This window comes from Chlorocebus sabaeus, chromosome 26 (genome assembly GCF_047675955.1).
Source record: "Chlorocebus sabaeus isolate Y175 chromosome 26, mChlSab1.0.hap1, whole genome shotgun sequence".
NCBI classification, from domain to species: domain Eukaryota; kingdom Metazoa; phylum Chordata; class Mammalia; order Primates; family Cercopithecidae; genus Chlorocebus; species Chlorocebus sabaeus.
In genome coordinates, this window is record NC_132929.1 from 11159537 (window position 1) to 11185890 (window position 26354).

A 26354-nucleotide genomic window follows, 5' to 3' on the forward strand; every position below is an offset into this window, starting at 1 on the left:
TCCCCATGCTGTCCTCTAACCAGGCTCTGGAAATTCAAGGGTTATAATCACAACAGTTTTAACTCTTCAAACGCTGCCTTTTTGCACATCGTAAAAAGGGCCAATAAGGGACTGTTCTAGGGTAGGCAGTCCCGCCTTGCATGCCCTATGGCTTCTCTCATTTTAGCTGAGGAAGAGTGGGGCAAGAAAAGAGGATCTTTTTTCACTTTTGACAGGTTACAAAAAAAGTAGCAATTTTTGCCTACAAAACTACATTGCAATTATGAATGTGAAGAAGGGGTTAGGATGTAGGTGGAAGCTTAAATCATAAACAGGACAGGACATAATAACCTTATGTGAATGCCTTTTAGAGCTACTCAAAACAATGTGTCACGTATATATAAATTTCTGTGTAATAGTACTAGCTGATAGAATAACCTGAAGTTCAGTTTTAAAAGGAATGACTACTACTAATATTACCTTCTGATTACTAATAGTACCTTCTTTAATGCTCACTGTTCTGTTTAGATCATAAACTGGCAGGGTGTGGTGGCTCACACCTGTAATCCCAGCACTTTGGGAGGTCGAGGCGGGTGGATCACCTGAGGTTGGGAGTTTGAGACAGCCTGACCAACATGGAGAAACCCCGTTTCTACTAAAAATAAATAAATAAAAAAAATATCCAGGCGAGGTGGCACATGCCTGTAATCCCAGCTACTCGAGAGGCTGAGGCAGGAGAATCGCTTGAACCCAGGAGGTAGAGGTTGCAGTGAGCCGAGATTGCGCCACTGCACTCTAGCCTGGGCAACAAGAGTGAAACGCTGTCTCAAAAATAACAACAAGAAGAACAACAACAAAAAAACCAAAAAAACTGTATCATAAATTATACTAAAAGAGATTGGAGAATTATTATTGAGCAGAGAATTCAGTCTAAAAGGAGAGGTAAGACACATGAATTACACATAGTACTTAATAAACATGAGGTGCCATATGATTATGGTAATTATTAATTTAAAAACAACAGGTTTTAAAGGCAATTTACAAGCACTGAAAACAAAAATGCACACCCTCAGATTTCAACCACATCTTGGCAACTGAAGACTGCTTTTTTTCCTCTACATCCCCACAAGTGGTTATACCATGTCATCTTTGAAAATAAATGGCAGTCTTACTCTTTTTTCTTTAGAAAAATATAATTCAAGACAATTACAAAAAAATTTCTGTCTTCAAATATTTGACAAATTTGTCTACAATAAAGCTAATTTAAAAATTATTACCAAATATATGCCCTCCTTATGACTATTAATCCAAGTTTAGAAATTTATGTTCAATGCTTTGGAGCAAGAAAGAAAAAAAAAGACACACACACAGAGAGCGAGAGAGACGGGAATGGCATTAAGATCTGCTTTAAGTACAGTTATCTGAAATGTTCTCTTGTTTTGACTTATTCCAGAAGGAAAACTTGAAACAATGATTAAATGAGTATAAGTTACAAAGAGGCATATTTTAGCTCAACATAAGGATTTTTAAAATAGAGTTGTCCAACAGAATGGATTGTTTCAGGAAATGATGAGCTCCTTTGCTGAAGATATCCAAATTGAGACCGGATGAGCATATGCCAAGGATGCTGCAGAAAACATGTCTGCACTGTGTGGGAGGTTAGCCAACAGAAGATGATGTCTTAGGTTCCTTCCAACGCTAAGTTTTATAATCTTATGACTATCCAAACACGAATAACTACTTTAATGATACAGAGTCTGAAGCCTGGTTAAGAAAATGAAAAAAGAAAAAAAAAAAAAAAAAAAGAACAGGAAAAACAAACAAACTTTACTTGGGTACCAGGGAAAACAGACTATATGAAGACGTTTCATCTTTTTTTAAATGCTGAGATAAGGAAAGCTACTATATTTTAAAAGCATATATTTTATGATGCATGCAATTATTTTATAAAATCTAGTACAAACAATAAAGCATGCATTTCCAAAAGATAAATGAGCTGAGGAATAAGAAATTATTTGCTGAATGATTTGTACAATTATTGAATTACAGAAGAGTATAAGAAGGTAGGCAGAAAGCCAGTGAAGGACTGAGCAAGGTTTTTACACAGTCTCACAGTCCTATGGAGACAAAAACTAGATTTTAGAAACTTCGAAGGGAGAGAGATCCTGGTTAAAAATCCCAGGATCTCAACTGGGAATTCAGGTGTCCACGTACTGGAAAAGCAGAGATAAACAAGAGGCAGGCTGAGCACTACAAAATCTGTAACTGAGTCCCAGAATTAAGATAATCTGCCAACACTCTAATGGCCAAACAGATTCATGGAGAGAAGTAACATTATCCAGAATCACTATAGTTTAACAAATACAATATTTAGCATTAATAAAGAAAGGAATAACAGACATGACACAAAACAGGACAGGAGGGGAAAAAACCCAGATCCACAGGTGACTCATTTATTGAAATTAATTTGCTAAAATTAAAAAGAAGTGTATTTCCTTCTTTTGCATATAGTTATCTGGTTTTCCCAGCATCATTCATTGGACAGATTGTCCTTTCCTCATTGTATGCTATTGGTGCCTTTGTCAAAGACAAGTTGGCTTTCAGTGTATGGATTCACATCTGGGTTCTCTAGCTTATTCCATTGGTCTATGTGTTTGTTTTTATACCAGTACCATGTAGATTTGGTTATTATAGCTTTGTAGTAAATTTTGAAGTCAGGCTGGGTGCAATGGCTCACACCTGTAATCCCAGCACTTTGGGAGGCTGAGGCTGGTGGATCACTTGAGGTCAGGAGTTTGAGATCAGCTTGGCCAACATGGTGAAACTCCATCTCTACTAAAAATACAAAAAAAAAAATTATCTGGGTGTGGTGGCAGGTGCCTGTAATCCCAGCTACTTGGAAGGCTGAGGCAGGAGAATGGCTTGAACCCAGGGGGTGGAGGCTGCAGTGAGGTGAGATTGCACCACTGCACTCCAGTATGGTCTACAGAGTGAGACTCAGTTTAAATTTTTTTTTTTTTTTTTTAAATCAAGTAGTGTAACGTCTCCAGCTTTGTTCTTTTGGCTCAGGATTGCTTCGGCCATTTGGAATCTTTCATGGTTTTATACACATTTCAGGATGTTTTTTTCTATTTCTGTGAAGAATGTCCTTGGTATTTGGATAGGGACTACAATGAATCTGTAAATTGCTTTGGGGAGTACTGTCATTTTAACAATATTAATTCTTCCAATCCATGAGCATGGAATATCTTTTCTTTTTGTCTTCTTTTCAATTTCTTTCATCAGTGTTTTATACTTTTTATTGTACAGATCTTTCAGTTCTTTGGTTAAATTGATTCCTAGGTATTATGTATTATTCGTAGCTATTGCAAATGAGATTGTTTCCTTGATTTACTTCTCAGATTGTTTGTTGTTGGTGTATATACACACTACTGATTTTTGTATCTTGTAATTATTGAATTCATTTATCAGTTCTAACATTTTTTTTTTTGGTGGCATCTTTAGGTTTCTCTAAAAAGAAAATCATGTTGTGTGTGTACAGGGCTATTCATACACAAAAAGTGAATTAAAACTGACTTAAGACTTAAATCTAAGACCTGAAACAATGAAACTACTAGAAGAAAACATTGGAGAATGACTCCAGGGCATTTGTCTAGGCAAATATTTATTTTGTGTAAGGCATCAAAAGCACCGGCCACCAAAGCAGAAATGGACCAATGGGATCATGTCAAGTTAAAAAGCTTCTGCACAGCAAAGAAAATGAGCAATAGAGTGAAGATACAACCCACAGAATGGGAGAAAATATTGCAATCTTGCATCATACAAGGGATTAATAGCCAGAATATATAAGGAGCTCAAACAACTCAATAGCAAAAAACAAACAAACAAACAAAAAAATCAAATTAAAAAATGGTCAAGAGCTCTGAATAGACATTTCTCAAAAGAAGACATACAAATGGTCAACAAATATATGAAAAAATACTCAACATCAGTAATCAGAGAAATGTAAGTTGGTGCAAAAGTAATTGTGGTTTTAGCATTGTTGAAATGTGCCATCTGATATTGGAATATATTTTTAAATAAATGTGGTTATGTCATACATCATTTTAATGCATATTTCTCTTTTTTTTGCTAATGACTTATTACTTGGTATTTATTTTATGTTTATTTTAGGTTATGGAAATGATGGTAGACAAAAAGCAAATTCGAGCGATCTTCTTATTTGACTTCAAAATGGGTGGTAAAGCAGCGGAGACAACTGGCAACATCAACAATGCATTTGGTCTGGGAACTGCTAACAAACGTCCAGTGCACTGGTGGTTCGAGAAGTTTCACAAAGGAGGTAAGAGCCTTGAAGATGAGGAGTACAGTGGCCAGCTGTTGGAAGTTGACAACAACCAACTGAGAGCAATCATTGAAGCTGATCTCTTAACAACTACACGAGAAGTTGCCAAAGAACTCAATGTCAACTATTCTACGGTCATTTGGTATTTGAATCAAATTGGAAAGGTGAAAAAGCTAGATAAGTGGGTGCCTTATGAGCTTAGCAAAAATAAAAAAAATCATTGTATTGAAGCGTCATCTTCTCTTATTCTATGCAACAGCAATGAACCATTTCTTGATGGGATTGTGACATGCGACAAAAAGTGGATATTATACCACAACTGGTGATAATCAGCTTAGTGGCTGGACCAAGAAGAAGCTCCAAAACACTTTCTACAGCCAAACTTGCACCAAAAAAAGGTCACGGTCATTGTTTGGTGGTCTGCTGCTGGTCTGATCCATTACAGCTTTCTGAATCCTGGCGAAATTATATCTGAGACGTATGCTCAGCAAATTGATGAGATGAACCAAAAACTGCAACGCCCGCAGCCGGCATCGGTCAACAGAAAGGGCCCAGTTCTTCATGACAACGCCTGACCACATGTCGCACAACCAACACTTCAAAAGTTGAACAAATTGGGCTACAAAGTTTTGCCTCATCCACCGTATTCACCTGACCTCTCACCAACCAACGCCCACTTCAAGCATCTTGACAACCTTTTGCAGGGAAAATGCTTCCACAACCAGCAGAATGCAGAAAATGCTTTCCAAGAGTTTGTTGAATCCTAAAGCACAAATTTTTACACTATAGGAATAAACAGACATTTCTTATTGGCAAAAATGTGTTGATTGTAATGGTTCCTATTTTGATTAATAAAGATGTGTTTGAGCGTAGTTATAATGGTTTAAAATTCAGAGTCAGCAACTGCAAATACTTTGCAACAATGACATATTATCTCTCCCCAGTCCAAATGGTTTATGTCAAAAAGACAGGCAGTAGCAGATGCTGGTGAGGATGTGGAAAAGGGGAACCCTCATACACTGTTGGTGGGAATGTAAATTAGCAGAGAAACTATGGAGAACAGTATAGAGGTTTCTCAAAAAACTAAAAATAGAACTATCATATGATCCAGTAATTCCACTACTGGGTATATATCCAAAATAAAGGAAATCAATATATTAAAGAGATATCTGCACTCCCATGTTTATTGCAGCATTATTCACAATAGTCAAAATATGGAATCAACCTAAGTGTGTAGGAACAGATGAATGGATAAAGAAAATGTGGTATAGATACACAATGAAACATTATTCAGCTGCAAAAAAGGCCAAAATTCTGTCATTTGCAGCAACATGGATGGAACTGGAAGTCATTACATTAAGTGAAATAAGCCAAGCACAGAAAGACAAGTAATGGAGGTTCATACTCAATGTGGGAACTAAAAAAGTTGATCTTGAGAAGATAGAGAGTAGGTTGGTGGTTACCAGATGCCAGGAAGGGTAGGGGGAAGGGAGATATGAAGATTAATTGATTAATAGATACAAATATATGGTTTAATAGAAGAAATAAGACCTAGTATTTGATAAACCATTAGGATGGCTACAATTTACAATAATTTATTGTACATTTCAAAATAGTTAGAAAAGAATAATTCAAATGTTTCTAGAATTTTAAAAAAAGTTAAGGTGATAGATATTCCAAGTATATCGATTTGATCTTTACAAATTATATGAATGTATTAAATTATTGACATGTACCCCAAAACTATGTACATCTGTTACGCATCAAGAAAAAATTGTTTCAAAACAGAGCTGTGATTAATATGTCAAAAATAGATGATAGGATGAATAATTTATAGATTCCAGAGAGCTGGCTGGAATGTATAAAAAAGAACCGAAAAGCAACCTGAAACTTAAAAAAATGAAATCACTGAAATTAAGGACTTATTAAGTAGGTTAAATAGAATACTGGAAGCTGAAGAGAGGTTTAGTGATTTAGAAGAAATGCCAGAAAGTATTTAAGCTGAAACTTGGTGAATAAAAAGAATGGAAGTACTGAGAAGATTATAGCTATATAGGCCTGGTAAAAAGTTGTATCTAATTAGAGTCCCAGAGGGAGCAGAAGAGAAAAAAATAGGACAGAACAATTTAAGTAATAAAGGCAAAAATTTCCAAAGTGAAAGACATATGGGCAAAGAAAACCACACCTAGGTATAGCACAGCAAAACTGATGAAAACCAAAGACAAAGGACAAAAAAACCCAGAAAACAGATAAATGGCAAAAGTATACATTACCTTCAAAGGTATAGCAGTAAGAATTATGGTTAACTTCTTAATGGAAATAATAAAAGACACAGAATGGAAATATATCTTCAAGATGCCAAAAGAGAACTGTCTTTCTAGAATTTTATACCCAGCAAAAAACTCTCCAGGGCCGGGCACAATGGCTCAACCCTGTAATCCCAGCTCTTTGTAAGGCTGATGCAGGCAGATTGCTTGCGCCAAGGAGTTTGAGACAAGCCTGGGCAACATGGTGAAACCCCATCTCTACAAAAAATACAAAAAATTAGCTAGGCATGGCGGTGTGTGCCTGTAGTCTCAGCTACTTGGGAGGCTGAGACAGGAGGATCACTTGACCCGGAAGGCGGAAGTTGCAGTGTTCTGAGATTGTGCCCCTGCACCACTCCACCCTGGGTGACAGAGACAGACTCTGAAAAAAGAAAGAAAGAAAGTAAGTAGTAAGAAAGAAAGAAAGAAAAAGAAATAAACAGAGAAAGAAAGAAAGAAAAAAAAGAAAGGAAGGGAAGAAAGAAAGAAAGAGAGAGAAAAAGGAAGAGGAAGGAAGGAAGGAAGGAAGGAAGGAAGGAAGGAGGGAAGATACTCCCCAAACAAGAAGGCAAAATAAAGACATTTCCAGACTAACAACAGCATGTAAAATTTTCACCAGCATATTCTCACTAAAATATATACTAACATGAGTTCTGCTGGACAAAAAAAAAGGAAAAAAAAAGATTCCAAATGGATACATAGAAATTCAGAAAGGAATGAAATATGACAGAAAGAATAAAAATGTGGGTGAATATAAATGGTTATTGATTGTAAAAAACAGTAATTATAATGTCTTCTGGGAGCTAAAACATATGTAGGACTAAAATGATTAATAATACAAAGGATGGTAATAAATAAAGTTAAAATACTTTACAGACCTAGCATTGTCCAAGAAGTGTAAATATCTGAAAAGTTATATTAGGTTGTAATAAGACCAGGCAATATATTGTATTCCTCAGCATATGCAGTAAAACACAGTAAATGAATGTATAATTAATAAACCAATAAAGGGAGGAATAGAATAATGAAGAATGCCTAATTAACTTAAATATTGTAAAGAAGAAAAAAAAGGAGCATATAACAGGAGAGACATGCAGAAAATAGAGGATAAGTATAAACACAAATATATCAGTAAGTATATTAAAAGCAATCACTCCAATTAAAAGCCAAATATTTTCAAACTGGATTAAAAGTACAACCAGATGTTGCTTAAAAGGCATATTCCTTAAATATAAGCATAGAGAAAGGTTAGAAATAAAAAAGGTAGAAAAAGATACACTATGGAAATATTAACCAAAAGAAAATTGGTATAGTTATTTTATTATTGAAGTGGAACGTGTAGCAAAATAAAATCCACCAGGAAAAGAAAATAATTCTAAATTTGATTTCACATATCTTCAAATAACTAAAGCAAAAACTAACAGAACTTAAAGGAGAAAACAAATCCATACAACCACCTCTCTCAGTTACTTATAAAGAAAAAATTAGCAAAGATATAGAAGATCTAAAGAAAACTTTTAGTAAACGTTTCTAAATTTTCATGTATATAACAGTGCACACAATGATAAGAGAATACATATTCTTTACAAGTGCATATAAATCATTTACCAGAATTGGTTGTGTGCTAGGCTATAAAGCAAGCCTCAACGAATTTAAAGAAACTAAAATCATATGAAGTACATTCTTTGACCACTATTTAATTAAGCTAGAAATCAATAACTAAAAACAACAAATATCTTTGCTTCATAGCCTAAACTAAGACTGCAACACATAAGAACTACTGGAAGTCTTCCACTGCAGAAACTGATCCAGGAATCATTTTCACATTTAAAACTGTACTAAAAAAGACATTTTATTTTTAGTTAATTACCAAAAAATTTGTGTATAATGTATTTGGAATAGCTTTTCCTAGATGAAATCATATATAAATATATTTTATGGGATTTTTTCATAGGATTGTAATCAAGGTCTTGCATTTTAAAGCTGTCAATATACATACTTGTGATCACTAATGCGTTTTATTTTTAAACTTTGTTATTGAAAAAGAGCCAGCTGGTCAACTTACTTCACCTACTTGGTTGCCACAAAAACAAAAAAACCTTAAGCAAGTCTACTAACCTTCATAGACTAACTATAGTGTCCAGTGCTAGCAGGTGCCTAGTGAGAAATACTCTGAATGTGCAGGATTGTTTTAGGTGGAGAGAGACCATCACCAATCTTCATGTCACTCTGGTGGATAAGGCAGTCTGCTGAGAAGAGTACTTCTGGCAACATGGTTTCTACGCACATTCTGAAAAATAAACCAAATGTGAAAGAAAATTAAAAAACCCCAAGGTAATGAATGTGAAAGGCTCTTCCCTCAAATCTTAAGATGACATGTATCTTCAATGTAGATGCTATAAAAAAAAAAAAGAATTAAAAAAATCTTAAGATTATATTGTTGTGGTTCAAGGTGACCAACTGAACTTAAGTACTTTTTGTCTCATCCCTTTCCAAATTCTCCTGAAGTGACAGTAGAAAGGTAAATCTAAAAATAAATTCTTAGAGGTTGAGCACCACGACTCACAATTGTAATCCCAGCACCTTTGCAGGCCGAGGCAGATGGATCACCTGAGGCCTGGAGTTTAAGACCAGGCTGTCCAATATGGAGAAACCCCATCTCCACTAAAAATACAAAAATTAGCCAGGCGTATTGGTGCATGCCTATAATCCCAATTACTCAGGAGGCTGAGGCACGAGAGTTGCTTGACCATGAGAGATGGAGGTTGTAGTGAGCCAAGATCAGCCACTGCACTCCAGCCTGGGTGACAGAGCGAGACTCTGTCTCAAGAAATATATGTGTTTATTATATATATTTATATAGTGTATATTTATTTATAATAACATATAATAAAAATATATTTTTAGAAATAGTGCAAAGTTAGAGGCATGCTACCAACATACAAGAACAGTAAGAAATTTCTGGAAAATGTAAAGCAAGATTAGGAAAGAAAGACTGAAAAAGAATTACAAGGCTGAGAATTTGCAAAACCCAAAAAGGAAAAGAAATGACGTTAAGCCTAACAAATTCTTATACTCTTTTCCTGTTTGCCATTTTACATGGAGCTATGTGAAAATTAGTCTGTCCAACCTTTCAGTTCATTAAACTGATCTTTAGTTTGTTCTTTCTACTTTTCAGTCCAACTACTGATTTTTAAAAAATCACTAATCATTTCATCTTCATGGCTTTTTTTTTCAGACATATTATCTGCTTGAATGTCACTAAAAAAATTAAGTAATTCTGAAATTTCATTTATCTCCCAAATTAATTTTGTTTTCCCAAGGGATATATTATTTTGTTTGTTAAGGTTGATGCCGCTTTGTCTGGTTCTTATGTTGTTAGCTGGAACATATTTCAAATGAAAATGTTCACCTGGCTCCAAGGGTGTAGATGATTACATGGGTTCTGGACACACTGTCAGCTGGCTTGTATGGTTGGATATCTCTTGAGTGTATATACTTCCTTCTCTTTTGGGGTCCATAAGTCAGAGGAGACTCTACCTAATCAAAGGTTCCTTTGGGAATCTCCCACATCAGATTTAGATTTTTGTATTTGTGGCTTTATCCTGTATGTAAGAAAGCCAACCGCTTTGCAAGCAGAGTGCTCGTGTAATTGTTTTACTACCCCATAATTAAATAGCTGGCTCTCCAACATAGCCTTTTCCTTCTAGTTCCCTGCAGTTGTTAACCTTGGGCTTATTTTCATGGTTCCTTTTGTTTTGTAGAATCTTTTCCTTCTCTGTGGAGTTGCAGGGTCATCTTTGTTGTAATTGGCCATCCACCTTATTCTATTTCTTTTATACCTTCCAAAAACTCACACTGCTAACGGCACTCTTCCCTGCTGTCTAAAGTTGCTATAGATTTATTATTATTTTATATTTCTTCTGTCATTTCAATGTAATTTTGGTAGGGAGAAAAAAATAAAAGCTCTCAAAATATTCAGTCAGTTTTCTGAACCCTGACCTCTCTGAAGGGTCTCCCTAAATTCCATGGGTATGAGTGGAGTCAGCTGGTCATCACAAATGGAAAAGTCTGAAAAAAACCCTCAAAAGGCCAATCTTAGGTTCTTCAATTATGATGTTATCTACAGGAGCAACTGGGGAAGTCACAAATCTTGTGACCTCTGATCCCATGATGACCTCTGAGCAGTAAGGGATTATAGAAACTATACCTACATTTTAGCAGAGTTCAGTTTCCTTCTGTAATCCTAATCTTGTGGTCTTTCAATAGTTTTACAAAGGCAGTTTAGCTTTGGAGAGCGCTATCATCACCTTGCTTTAAGGTTAAACTATAAACTAAATTCCTCCCATGGTTAGCTTGGCCTATGCCAAGGACAGAGTGAAGACAACCAGCTTATAAGGCTCGAAGCAAGATGGAGTCAACTATGTCATATTTCTCCTACTGTCATAAGTTTGTAAAGGTGGTTTCAAAAGAGGCCAGGCGCAACAGAATACACAGGAGTAAATACCAAATACTTTCATCTATATAGAGTTCAAAAACAAGCAAAACTAATCATCTATGTATTCATTGTGAGAACCGTGGTTACTTTCTGGAAAGAGGGGAGCAATAGTGACTGCGAAGGGCACAAAGAAGGGAGAACTTCTGTGGTTTTGATAACGTTTTATTTCTAGCCTTGGGTAATAGTTATACAGGTGTGATCACTTTGTAAATATTCATTAAGTTGTATTCTTGATTTGTGCTCTTTTCTCTGTGGGAATACTTCAATAAGAAGGTAAGAAAAAAGGCAGTTTTATGGATTTTCTAAAAAAGGTCTTCCTAATACTATTTCACTCATCTAGAGGTGACTCTGAATAGACACGCTTCTTCCCACTTCTCAATTTGTACTGCCACTGTAATTTCCTGATGGGTTCATCCTGACCACTTCACAGACAAAATCAATTTACTGAGATTCTGGCATTGCAGTAGAGAAAGAGTTTAACTGACGGGAACCCGGCCCACACAGGAGAACTGAAGTTATCACTCAAATATGTCTCTCCAAAGACTCAGGGGTTAGGGTTTTTATGGAGAATTTAGTGGGCAGGGGGCCAGGAAATGGGTGTTGCTGATTGGTTGGGGATGAAATCACAAGGGTGTGGAAAACAGCCCTCATGCACTGAGTCTACCTCCAGTGGGGCTGCAGGACCGGTTGAGTCATGAGTCATGGGTCCATGTGGGGACGTGGGGTCAGTCTGAAAAAATATCTTGAGAACCAATCTTAGCTTCTACATAGTGATGTTATCTACAGGAATAATTGGAAAAGTCACAAATCTTGTGACCTCTGGCCACATGAATCTTGAGCAGTAAGGGATTATAGACACTATGCCTACATTTTAGCCACATTGAAGCCCTTCCCATAATCCTATTCTTACAAAGGAGGTTTTTGGTCTCTAAGCAAGGAGAGGGTTAGATTAGGGAGGGACTATTGTCATACTCGCCTTAAACTATAAAGTAAATTCCTCCCAAGGTTAGCTTGGCCTTCGCCTAGGAATGACCAAGGATGGCTTGGAGGTCAGAAGCAAAATGGAGTCAACTATGTCAGATTTCTTTTACTACCATAATTCTGCAAAGGCAGTTTCACAACCATTTTTTAATAATTTTTGGTCATGTCAAACCTATATGATTTAAAATTTCCTTTCCTTGTCTTTTCTGTATCGCTACATTTCTGTTTTGCTTTGGAGTTGGAGAGTAGAACCCTGACAGCATCTACCAAATTTTGGGTGGGAGCTTTAATCTGAATAATTATACGTTTTTAAAACTAAGGACAACTTTCTTCTATTTTCAAAAATTATTTTTCTACCACTACCTATTTATTCCTATTTATTTGAAAGTGTGACCTCCTCAAATTCTCCTCTATATCTCTTAATTTTTCTCCCATATTTTCCAAACTGTTCTGTATTGTGGGACATTTCCTGGATTAGTAGGAAACTACTTGATTATCAGCTTGTTCTTATACTCTGAACTCTATTACATGCCTCTGAACATCATGTTTATCTCAGGTTGTACCTACTTGATTGAAGGAATAAAAAAAATAGGAAAACTATCTTCAGTTTTCAGAAGCAGTTTAACAACGCCTTTGAACAGAATTTTTAACATTTTCATTCAAATATTATGTTATTTAAACAACAAATAAAAGAATAAAAGAAAAAATAATGAAGACAATGTTCACGGATGACTTCGAGATGGATTTTAATCCTTTTCTTCTCAAATCTTGTATTAGTAGGGACATAAAGTAATTAAATTGGATTTTTAAAAACAAGGTCAAATTCTGAACATGGCATTAAAAAATCTATTTAAGGATGATGTTATTAAAGTATAAGAGGCTTTAGATGTGTCACTTTTCTGTGAACGTCTTCAAGTCAGCTTTCTCATAGAGAATTTTGGTTTTATGTCTGGCTTTACACATTTTTGGTTTTGTTTCAATGAACATATTTATGGGACTACAGCCAAGAGAGTGTGCCATTTGGGGAAGGAGGGAAAAACATTTTGGTTCCTTTTTTTTTCTTAAGGTATTTTTATTTACAGAGTGAACACAGGATGTCATCAGACTTCAAAATCTGAACAGTAGAGGTGACTTTGTCAACATCACTTTGCTCCCAAAGTCAGTAGCTTTCCAAAACAGTGCAGTTGCCAGCTGACCTCTTTAGTTACTGCCACATTTAGACATTTTCATAAAAGGCTATTGTTCACTTTATGCTGGATCATTTCATCTTTATGTATTGTTTGCCCATGGAGAATTCACTTAAAAGTTAAGGATTAATGCTCTAAAGTTATTCTATCATCAAATTGCTTTAACAGTACAGGGGAATTATTTTCACAATTACTAATAAAACAACTAAATGTAGCACAAGAATTCATCCAATACATATTTGCTAAGCATCAGTACTGAGGAACCATTGCTATCAGAATTCTGTGGGAAATAGTTTTATAACATACGACAAATTTCTACACTTAAATTTCTCATTTAAAATTGACGAGTTGATGGGTGCAGCACACCAACATGGCACAAGTATACATATGTAACAAACCTGCACATTATGCACATGTACCCTAGAACTTAAAGTATAATAATAATAATAAAAAAAAAGAAAAAAATAAAATTTCATAGCTAAATACCTTGAGAAAAGTATCAAATATTCTTATATAATCCTTCAGTAACAGAGTTATAATATAGGTATTTTGCTGACCTATGGAGAAGCCATACTGCAAAGAGGTTAAAGCAGAGGCATCAAAGCCGGTGTACTTGAGTGTATCCCACCACTGGCTTGCTATGTAAATTTGATCTCATGAACTTCTAGATGCCTCAGCTTCATCATCTGTAAAATGAGGATAATAACAGTACATAATTCAGGTTGTTGTGAGGATAAATGAGTTAATACAGTGCCCAGCATATGGTAAACATCAAATAAAATTTAGCTAATTCCTCACCCTTTATAGTAGGGGACAACAGAGCAATAGAGAATGTCTGAAGATGCCATATTAGTAGAGAGATAATGTGTTGCATAAAGTTATAAGGCATCTTTCAAAATAGTTACAAATAGAAATTGCTAACTGGAGAAGTAGGAGGAATGGGAGGGAAAATAAACCCTATTTTTCTTAAACTCAACAAAAATAAGACGAAGAATATAATACAGATAAGTGCATCAGTTACGTAGATACAAAACTGTTCCTTCCTTCTACTGTGCCTTATAATGTTGTTACTTAACTTGTTCTCAGTTCTTTCTAGCAATTCCTTTTACAACTTCTAACATTTCCTCTTCTCTATCTCCCCAAGACAGCTCTTATATTTGAAACCTGCACTCAGGACCAGGAGATAAAAGATTGTTACTGAAACTGAGAACATGCATTGCAGATAGCAGTAATCAGGAATCAAGATGCTTGTCCATAAATATAAACTGATAGTCAATAATTACCAAAATTGAAGCAAAACCAATACGGGCACAAAAAAGAGGCATGAGGCATTGAACTCAACAAACAAAATAATTTTACCTTTTAGGAAACTGAATTAATATGGGAAACAAAATAAAATTATTATAATTAGTATCAGATAAATTAGGAAATATGTGTCTGTCTTAACAAAACTGGCTGCTATGAAAGTGAAACAATGATAAGTTTAAATAAAACAAAATCTTAGTACTTGGGATGAATAGCAGAAGGAACAGAGAGAATCATCCAGCTTATTGAGCTGGAAGACTGAGCTGAAGAATTTTTACATAGCCCAGTGCAAAAAATCACAAAAAGATGGAAAAAGTACAGGAGTTTGGTACATTTGGTGCCCTTGATTTCTCCTTTTTGGATTTGAAGGTTCCTTAGCATCACATGTGACTGCACATTTGCTGTTCAGATTTTGAAGTTTGACATTTTCCCCTAATTAGTTTACATGTTTAATACGTTCCTAATCTGAATTCCAGCTGGGTTTTTTGTTGTTGTTGTTGTTCAAATTGACAAACTGAATCTAAAATGTTCATGGAAATGCAAACGGTTAAAAAATACCAAGATAATTCTAACGAACAAAGCTGGAGGACTTATGCTATTAAATATCAAGACTTACTTTAAAGCTACTATAATTCAGACATTGTGGTATTAGAACAAAAGTAGACAATTAGACCAAGAGAACAGATAAAAGAGTTTGGAAAAAGGGACACAGTTGTATGAATACTTAATTTATGAGAAAGGTAACACTGCATAGCCCTGGAGAAAGAATTATCCTTTTCATCAGTGGGGCTGATTCCATTGTATGTACATGTGGAAAACATAAAATCTAATACCTAACCTCACTCCATCCACAAAAATCAGCTGGGGGTGGAGGAGGGAGGATACTGTAGATCTAAATCTGGAAGGTAAACAATGAACTTTCTAGAAGAAATCATAACGTTTCTTCATGGCCTTGAACTTGTAAATGTTTTCTTAAAGAGGACACTGAAAGCATTAACCTTAAGGGAAAAATAATAAACTGTACTGCACTAAATTGACAAATTCTGCTCATACAAGATACCATTACAACAGTGAAAAGTCAAACAACAGAATGGGAAAAGATATCTCCAACAAAAATATTTGACAAAGTTCTCATATCTAGAATATATAAAGAAATAATGTAAATCAATACAAAGGACAGATAACACAATAGAAAAATAGACAAGACACAAAATGGCTGATAAATACATGGAGAGAAGTTCAATCTCAGTAGTAATTAGGTAAATGTAAACTAAAACCAACACGAAATACCACAATATACAAATCAGAATAGAAAAAATTTTAAAAACCCTGACAGTACTAACTGTTGACAAAGATATGCAACAAAAACAATACATTGCTGATGGAAGTGGGAATTGGCACCATGAGTTTAGAAAATTGTAAGTATTTTCTGAACTCGAACATGTGTAAACTTACTCTGTCTCACCTTTACTTTTATTGTATTCTCTCCTCTAACATTGATTTTTTTCATATCCACAGATAAAAATAGCATAAACCTATTATCATTTTTCTTGAAAACAGTCACAACTGATTTCGATTTGTCAAATACAAAATATAACTACCTATTAAAGTTCAATTGTCTTTCTAAATTTTGTATATGGAAATACTAAGTTACATACATAATTAATAAATCAGTTTTTACTTTTAGTTTCTTTTAAAATTAGCCAAATAATCTTTTAAAATTTAAAAATAATTTTTTTTTTTAAGAGACAGGGTCTTTCTGTTGCCTGGGCTGGGTGCAGTGGTGCAAACGTGATTTACTGCAGCCTCAACCTCTTAGGTTCAAGCGATCCTCCTACCTCAGCCTCCTGAGTAGTAGGGACTACAGACATGCACCACCATGCCCAGCTAATTAAAAAAAATTTTTTTTGTAGACATGGGGTCTTGCTATATTGCCCAGGCTGGTCTCAAATTCTTGGGTTCAAGCAACCCTCTCACCTCAGCCTCCCAAAGTTCTGTGATTACAGGCATGAGCCACCATGTCTGGCATGCAAGTAGTCTTATAGGTGACAGAATAATTGTGCTTTATGTAGTATTCAATAAATATTTACTAAGTTCCTTCAGGATGTCAGAATTTTTACCTCCCCATCCCTACCTCACTAAGAACCTACATTCTAGCTGAGGATCACAGACAGTATGAAAAACTAAAGAAGTAAAATATATCCCATGTTGGACAGGGATGAGTGTTAAACAGATATTTAAGGCAAGGAACCAGCAGAGGAAATATTAGAGTGGGAGTGTGGCATTCATAGAGAAGCCAGGAAAGACCTTGCTGAGAAGGTGACATGTAAGAGGCATGAAGAAGTGAGCCATGCCAGTATTTGAGAGAAGAACTACAAGTGCAAAGCCCCTAAAAAATGTCCAAATTTCCACATAAGGAATTTGCCTTAATCATTCAAATCTTGTATTCTGCAATCTACACTGGTTACATTATGTGTAATGCTGCAAGCTTTTGCAGCATATAAAACATTGTAGTTCTTGCTTAGCAGTTGTAGTCTAGTTTGTAAATGCCTCCTAAAATCAACTTTCTGAAATCAAATACAATTTTTCTGTTCCAAAAGTACTGACAAAAATGTCTAGCAAAGGTTCTTTAAACAGTGGTGAGTGAGCAAAGTGAAGGTCAGGAGATGTGTTCCAGTGCCATCTTTGCTGCTCACTTGTTGTGAGACTTTGGTCTCTAACTTCCCTAGGCCTTGGTTTCCTCATCTAGGAAATAAGACAGCTGGGTTGATTCAGAGGTTTTAAACCCGTGCTTTATTAGACAAATAGAGTATTTTGAGTAACTTTAGACTGAGCAGCCCCTCTCTAGTTTGACTCTCTACCTTACCATATCAAACCTTACCAACTTATACCATGACCACTTGGCTCCTTAGTTATTTGCTTAACTCCTGATCAAATACATTGCAAACCCTCCAGCTGCAACAGCATAATGCTATGACTACTGTATCTTGTTTATTTAAACTCCTCTACAACATGAGAGCTTCTCTGTTTAGTTCACTCATCTTCACTGCAATATGAACCATCAAAACTTCAATGCACTTGGACGAAGTTAGGCAAACTTATATATATATATAAAAATTAATGAGCTCCATATTTTCTCATTGTGAAAAGGTAGAGTCTATCATAGCCTCTACCACTATTTTCAGGTCCTCTGTGTCATCATACTCTCTCTTGCTTCTAGGCTTTAAAATGCTATTAATTATCCCTGACAGGCACCATTTTTCTCCTCCTTTCTGTATCTTCACCTGGTAACCCCTTTGACACCTGGAATGCAAAAATCTGAGTTAGGTGCATTTCTTTCTCTTTCCCTTTTTGTCTCTCTCTCTCCTCTACTTTGTATAATTACATGTATTTTCCCCACTAGACTCTAAACGTTGTGAGTACAGAAAATGTCTATTTTATTCTCTGTAATAAATCCAGCAACTAGCATAGTACTTGACACAGAGTAGGTGCTTAAAAAGTATTGCTAAGTGAACCCAGGAGGCAGAGCTTGCAGTGAGCCGAGATCCCGCCACTGCACTCCAGCCTGGGCGACAGAGCGAGACTCTGTCTCAAAAAAAAAAAAAAAAAAAAAAGTATTGCTAAATGAATGTTATGGAAAGACTGGATATGACTGACCAAAAGAAGAAAAGGTGATAAGAGAACAAGGTACTAAGAGGAAATAAAGACTCAAATTATTTATCAAGGAAGATAATGTGAAGTTATGTAAAACTAAAGAAGAATCTTTGTCACAATTCTTAACACTGAGAATTTTTAAATGAATTGTTCCAAATAGGTAGGAAAATAATGTCATTAGTTCAAACAGACACTTCCTTGTGGGTCGGTGTATTAGTCCATTTTCATGCTGCTGATAAATTGCCCGAGACTGGGCAATTTGCAAAAGAAAGAGGTTTAATTGGACTTACAGTTCCACATGGCTGGGGAAGCCTCAACAATCATGGTGGAAGGCAAGGAGGAGTAACTCCCATCTTACGTGGATGGCAGCGGGCAGAGAGAGAATGAGGAAGATGCAAAAGTGGAAACCCCTGATAAAGCCATCAGATCTCATAAGACTTATTCACTACTGCAAGAACAGTATGGGGGAAACTGCCCCCATGATTCAATTACCTCCCACTGGGTCCCTCCCATATGGGAATTACGGGAGTACAATTCAAGATGAGATTTGGGTGGAGACACAGAGCCAAACCATATCAGTCAGTGGAAGATATTAGAAGATACAGACTCATGGTGATTGAGGTCCACATAAGCATGATAATCTATAATACCAGATAATTACAATGTGTATTAGCTATTATTAACACTCAGAATGTATTGATTTCTAAGATTATTATACACAAATGTATCTGGTAGTAGCAGATAGCATTTGTGTATATATAGAATGCAGGGAAATAGAGTTGTGGTTGAGAGAGGTGTCAGTTTTCAATAAATAAAATAAAATAAAAGACAAGGATTCTCCATAAACTATTTGCATTGAGGCAACTTATTTTAATTTTACTATTATTTAGCTTAGTTGTGAAATTCTAAATACCTGAATTTCTAAATTTGGACTTCTAAATTCCTTTGACAAAATTTATCTTCCTTGTGGTTAACTAAATCAATTAACCTTGCAAAGGGAAGGTTAAAGGGACTTCTGTATGCTACATTCTCACAGCATGAAAGAGAACAGGCAGAGAAGCCTGAGTGAACTGCTGGTAGGGTTCAAGGAAAGGCTTGTACAAGCAGATGATCAGTTCTGTTCTTGCTAAAATTTGGCAAAGAAATACATTGTGGTTTCTTCAGATGACAGCATCATAATTCACTTAGCTCTCCCCTACCTTTTCACAAAAAGGCCAAAACCCCACAGGAAATGTGAGCACTGACATTTTTTACTCAGGATCAAAAACTGACTATTTGCCAGAAATTGAAAACAATATAGCTAAAACAGTAAATACACAGTAATGTGTTGAAAGAAATAGGCTGTTGGACTGGTCAGTGACACAATCCATCATTTCTATTTTAACTTCTGATGGATAGAAAGGTTAAAAAAAATATATGTTTGGATTGGCAGATTTCCATGCAAATAATAATGACAACCAAACAAATATTAGAGAACCTTTTTGCATTAATTTACAGATTATGCTCCAAAGATTTACACTAAACATGTGTTTTAATGACAAGTTTGATTATACATTTCTACTTGATTTCCAGGCAGTTAAAAGCTAGCTTAAGGGCCATCTAGAAGGCATGATTTCTTCGCTTTCTACAAAATGCTAAAGCTTCTTTATCATTCCGTATTCAGCCATGAACTCAGCTGCACAAGCCAAATGTAAAGATTTTATGGGCCAATCTATCATGCGAATACGTGAACAAGAATACAAGCCTACTCATGCAGACACTAAGGGTGATTTCCATTTTTATGAATGAAAAAGAACCCTGCATAAACATTCTTTATTTAAAGTTTTAAATGAAGAAAGATGCAAAACAAAATGGAAGCATTTTGTTTTATATGTCAATATCTTGTAAGAGGGGCAAAGTAAGGAATCTGCTTCACATGATTCCCAAGACAGCAATATCTCCTTTGCATTAAGTACATAAATGAGATTTATGACCACTGACCTAATCTTAGATGCCAAAATGTACAGCAGGAACAGCTTTCTGAAAAACTTAATTTAAAATTATGGTGTTAACAAAAGCACTTTAGGAAGCAGAAAACCTACCCAGCATACATACACATATGCATCTGAGACCTGACTATAGAAAGGAGGCTTGGTTATTTGCATAAAGCTTTAGAATACATTTCTGACACACTTCAAATCCACAGGTTTTACTTTTTCTCTCTACAACCTTGATGTTTTTGAATTTCTAAATAATTACATATCACCAGACAGTCAATGTTAACCATTAAACATCATTTAATACCAGACACGTATAGATTCAGGTTTTGGGAAGGATAAAAATAAAGAAAAATAAATAAACCTGTTAATTTATTTTCTGTTTTTAAAGGTAATTTTGTTACTCACTAAATACTAACTAAATTAGCACCTTGGAGAAAAGAAAAGGCTTAAGCAGCTGCATGTAACATGCTTTCTCCACTGAATGAGAGAAACGTGGCTCAGATGTTGCTAGTCCGCTGGTACCTGGTGGGAGGTTTTCTTGAATACACTAGTTTTTGACCTTCAAGAGTAAGATAAAATAAAGAAAACAGTAAATGAAACCTATCATGACAGATGTCAAATAAACACTTTCCTAATACAGTCCCATAAAACAGAATTCCTGGAAAAAATAACATCCTGCAGAATGAAATGTCAAGTTAAGGAAATATGTCCCTTCCTTTATCACTGGGTTTTAACAAGTGAACTATGCATAGTTAGAGAAGATAAACATACAGTAACAAATGCTCTTTAAATGATCTCAAAATTCAAGAGTTTTTACTTTAAAATATAGATTTGAAGCATTTAAATGTACATTTCAGGTATATATAAATCTATCATCTCCCTGAAACAGATAAATCATGCTACTACATAACATGTACATAGGGTAAAAAGGTTTTTAGAGTACCATTGAAAATGTGAAATGAAAATGCAGGATTCAAAAGAACACTGGGTGCTATAAGTTATTGGAAGATTTAATCTTAAATTCCTATCTTTGTTTGGGTTGTCCCAAAAGAGAGTCTAACATTCGAACTTGGATGTTGGTAATTTTTTTGGAAGATGAATCCCAGAAAGCAGAGTGAGGAGAATGAGACAGGGAAGGAAAAGTCAATAATGCTATTGAATTGTTTAATGATCTGGGCAGCCAGGGATCAATTCTACTGGGGATTTTGAGGAACTCTGTAGAACTCTGTAGAATGTGCCCCAAAATTGTTCATCTGAAAGATGTCAGGTTGGTGCCTTTATTCTCAATATCCTGTCTTGTCTCCATTATTGAGGGTTGCTGCAGGTGGTGGCAAGTCCCTCACCCTTCCAGTCTTCCCTGACACAAGAGCTGAGGGAGAGCCTTTGGCTTCAGAGAAAGCCCTGAGGCACAAGAATGGAGAAATGCATGCCCGGAGCTTTTGGTAGAGCATTGTCAGTGTGTCCAAAACTGTTTGACACCACTGTAGCTGCGACCATAGATAGGACAACAGCACATAATGGGAGTACGAAAATCCTGTGCTCCAGATGCCAAGTCAGCTACAAAAACTCCCTACGTTACTTCGAATCAGCTCCTAGGATGGAAATTGATAAGACTCTTCATAAAGTTTTTGTATTCTATTCCTAAATTTTAAAATATCAGAAAATAATTTATAAAAATAATTCACATGTTCATATAACCAATCCAATATCATTTCCAATTAACATATTTTTGGTGCGTGAGTATATGTGGGTTTTCAGAAGAAATATATGAAAAAATTAGGCAAGAGGATAAATTTGAAAGTGAAAAGAAAAAAGGAGCCAATGACACTAAAAGAGAGAAAGGAAAAATATTTATGACAACCAATTTTCACATTGCATCTGCACTACAAAATGAATTAAAAGGAAAGTAATATAATTTGATCAGTTGTATTCTTTTTTATCTCAATAAAGAACAATCCGGCTTGGATTAGTTTCACCTTTTTCAACTGGTTGTCTTGGCATCATGAACACATTGTCTTAATCGTACTTTTTAAAAGGCCATATATTATTGCAGTTAAAATTGCTGAGGCCTTGGGGTCAGATGCGTATGTTTGAATTCCCACTCTACAACTTACCAGGTGTGCAAAATGGTGACAAGGATAGTACTTAGTAATATTCAATAATTGGTAATTTAGAATTAAATTATATAAGACATATGGAGCCCTCGAAAGAGTGTCTATCTCAACGTAGATGCTCAGTACTATTAGTGACGATAATTATTGTTAATGTTATTGTTAAATTAGGAAGTAAGAAGTCATAACAAGTTTGTAATTGTATGTGCATGCATGCACGTACAATTAACACTACAAAGCAATAAAGGAGAAAAAGAAAATATAACTGATTCAAATATACACTATTTTGTAGAAGGGGAGTCAATGATTTTCAGATGGGAGGTGAAGTTTCATTTTGGTCCTCTTCCTTTGTTAAAGAAAGGATGTTATCCTCACACAGTTCACTTCAAATGTGCAGTTATCCATACACAGCTTGTGTGAGGATGTCAAGTAAGAAGGAAAAAGATTAGTGAGCAGAATAAGAAACAGGGAATCAGGAAGCTAAAAAAAAAAAAAAAAAAAAAAAAAAAAAAGCTGAAATTGAATAAGTTAAGTGCAATTTAAATTTAGTGAAACTAAAACATTAAAAAGTGAGCAGTGGCCGGGCGCGGTGGCTCAAGCCTGTAATCCCAGCACTTTGGGAGGCCGAGGCAGGCGGATGACGAGGTCAGGAGATCAAGACCATCCTGGCTAACACGGTGAAACCCCGTCTCTACTAAAAAAAAACAAAAATCTAGCCGGGTGTGGTGGCGGGCGCCTGTAGTCCCAGTTACTCGGGAGGCTGAGGCAGGAGAATGGCATAAACCCGGGAGGCGGAGCTTGCAGTGAGCTGAGATCGACACTCCATCTCAAAAAAAAAAAAAAAAAAAAAAAAAAAAAAAAGTGAGCAGTTTATCTATTAATGAAAAAGACCAATATCTGAGAATGGCAAACAGATCGATATTGGTGATGCAATGTGGCCAATGACCATGTAAAATAACAGAAGTCACACAGCAATGATACGAATACTTGGTATCTTGCAATCATGCAAAGGAGCAAAAGTATTATACTATAAAAGGCATAGAGTTAGGCTATGAATTGCTCAAAGAAAAGGGAAAAATATCAGATAGCTATTATAGGAAGAAAAGACAAAGTAAAAAAGCATCAATTAAAATACTCCAGTAGGAAAAAGGTTGATCATGCAATGTCAGGCCATCATTAGAAAGTAATAGGCTAGCACCATTAATAAATGATTACAATTACATAAATTAGTTAATACATAAATTAATAACCTTGTCCAAAACTGGCCAAAGTAATACACATGATGAAACTTAAAGCACTGAGCATACCTGTAAGAAATTAAACTTATATTCATTCTGGGTAAAATTTGTATATTGCATATTACACTGTGGGCGGGAGTGTAAATTAGGTCAACCATTGTGGAATACAGTGTGGTGATTCCTGAAAGACCTAGAGGCAGAAATACCATTTGACCCAGCAATCCCATTACTGAGTATATACCCAAAGGAATATAAATTATTCTATTATAAAGATACATGCACCCATAGGTTCATTGCAGCACTATTCACAATAGCAAAGACATGGAATCAGCCTAAATGCCCATCAACGACAGACTAGACAAAGAAAATGTGGTACATATACCCCTATGGAATACTATGCAGCCATAAAGAACAAGATCTTGTCCTTTGCAGGGACATGGATGGAGTTGGAAGCTATTATCCAGCAAACTAACATAGGAACCGAGAACCAAACATGGATCTAAGTACTATAGGGATCTAATGGGCATCAAACAGGCCATGGATGTCCATTTTTAATTTTTCAAAGTCCTCTAAATTTGTATTTAAAAATGGAATAGGGAAGGATACTTACATAAGATTCTGTAATTTCAGGTCAAAAAGAAACATTTTTTTAAAAAGGTAAAAATGATCTAAAGATAACATAGGTAAATGTGTGCCATGGTGGTTTGCTGCACAGATCATCCCATCACCTAGGTATTAAGTGCAGCATCCATTAGGTATTCTTCCTAATGTTTTCCCTACCCCCACCCCATGCCCCCAGTAGGCCCCTGTGTGTGTTGTTCCCCATCATGTGTCCATGTGTTCTCATCATCCAGCTCCCACTAACAAGTGAGAACATGCGGTGTTTGGTTTTCTGTTCCTACATTAGTTTGCTAAGGAAAATGGCTTCCAACACCATCCATGTCCCTGCAAAGGACAAGGTTTTGTTCTTTGTTTTATGGCTGCACAGTATTCCATGGTGTATATGTACCAGATTTTCTTTATCCAGTCTATCACTGATGGGCATTTAGGCTCATTCCATGTCTTTGCTATTGTGAATAGTGCTGCAATGAACCTATGTGCACATGTATCTTTATAAAAGAATAATTTATATTCCTTTGGGCATATACTCAGTAATGGGATTGCTGGGTCAAATGGTATTTCTGCCTCTAGGTCTTTGAGAAATTGCCACACCGTATTCAACAATGGTTGAACTAATTTACACTCTCACCAACAGTGTAAAAGCATTCCTTTTTCTCTGCAACCTTGCCAGTATCTCTTGTTTTTTCAACTTTTTAGTAATAACCATTCTGAACGGCATGAGATGCTATTTCATTGTGGTTTTGATGTGTATTTCTCTAATGATCAATGATGTTGAGTTTTTTTACATATATTTGTTGGCTGCATGTATGCCTTCTTTTGAGAAGTGTCTGTTCATGTCCTTTGCCCACTTTTTAATGGGGTTATTTCCTGTAAATTTGTTTAAGTTCCTTGAAGACTCTGGATATTAGACCTTTGTCAGATGAATAGATTGCAAAAATTTTCTCCCATTCTGTAGGTTGTCTGTTTACTTTGTTGATAGTTTTTTTTTTTTTTTTTTTTTTCCTGTGCTCTTTAGTTTAATTAGATCCCATTTGTCAATTTCTGCTTTTGGCATCTTTGTCATAAAATCTCTGCCCATGCCTATGTCCTGAATGATACTGCCTAGGTTTTTTTCAACGGCTTTTACAGTTTTGGGTTTTGCATTTAAGTTGTTAATCCATCTTTAGTTTTTGCACATTGTATAAGGAAAGGGTCCAGTTTCAATTTTCTGCATATGGCTAGCCAGTTCTCCCAGCATCATTTATTACATTTATTAAATAGGGAATGCTTTCCCCATTGCTTGTTTTTGCCAAAGATCAGATGGTTGTAGATGTGCAGTCTTATTTCTGAGTTCTTTGTTCAATTCCTTTGGTCTATGTGTCTGTTCTTTTTTTTTTTTTTTTGAGATGCAGTCTTGTGCTGCAGTGGCCAGATCCCAGCTCACTGCAAGCTCTGCCTCCTGGGTTTATGCCATTCTCCTGCCTCAGCCTCCCGAGTTATGTGTCTGTTCTTGTACCAGTCCCATGCTGTTTTGGTTACTGTAGTCTTGTAGTATAGTTGGAAGTTGTATAGCACAATGCCTCCAGCTTGGTTCTTTTTGCTTATGATTGTCTTGGCTATTTAGCCTATTTTTTTGGTTCCATATTAATTTTTAAATAGTTTCTTCTAATTCTGTGAAGAACGTCAATGGTAGTTTAATGGGAATAGCATTGAATCTATAAATTACTTTGGGTAGTATGACCAGTTCATGATATTGATTCTTCCTATCCATGAGCATTGAATGTTTATCCATTTGTGTCCTCTCTAATTTCTTCGAGCAGTAGTTTTAGTTCTTCTTGAAGAGATTCTTCACTTCCCTTGCTAGCTGTATTCCTAGGTATTTTATTCTTTTTGTAGCAACTGTGAATGGGAGTTCATTCATAATTTAGCTCTCTGCTTGCCTGTTGTTGGTGTATATGAATGTCAGTAATTTTTGCACACTGATTTTATATTCTCAGACTTTGCTGAAGTTGCTTATCAGCTTAAGAAGCTTTTGGGCTGAGATGTCATTCTGTGTCTTTTAATTAGGGTATTTAGCCCATTTACATTTAAAGTTAGTGTTGTTATGTGTGAATATGATCCTGTCATCATGATGGTAATTGGTTATTTTGCAGGCTTATGTGGTTGCTTCA

The 26354-nt window shown here is 35.6% G+C and overlaps 1 protein-coding gene and 1 pseudogene across 7 annotated transcripts in view; one reads left to right on the plus strand and one right to left on the minus strand.

Moving 5' to 3' along the window:
• The window catches only part of DPH6 (diphthamine biosynthesis 6), a 448616-nt gene that overhangs the window by 199443 nt on the left and 222819 nt on the right, over positions 1–26354 (minus strand). For all 7 annotated transcript variants that reach the window (XM_073012040.1, XM_073012037.1, XM_073012039.1 and 4 more), the window contains exon 9: positions 8749–8920. In XM_073012040.1, coding sequence (XP_072868141.1) covers positions 8855–8920 — 66 coding nt within the window. In that variant the 3' untranslated portion in view covers positions 8749–8854. The remainder of the gene's footprint in view (positions 1–8748; positions 8921–26354) is intronic.
• Positions 4086–5834, plus strand: LOC140710375 (histone-lysine N-methyltransferase SETMAR-like; annotated as a pseudogene).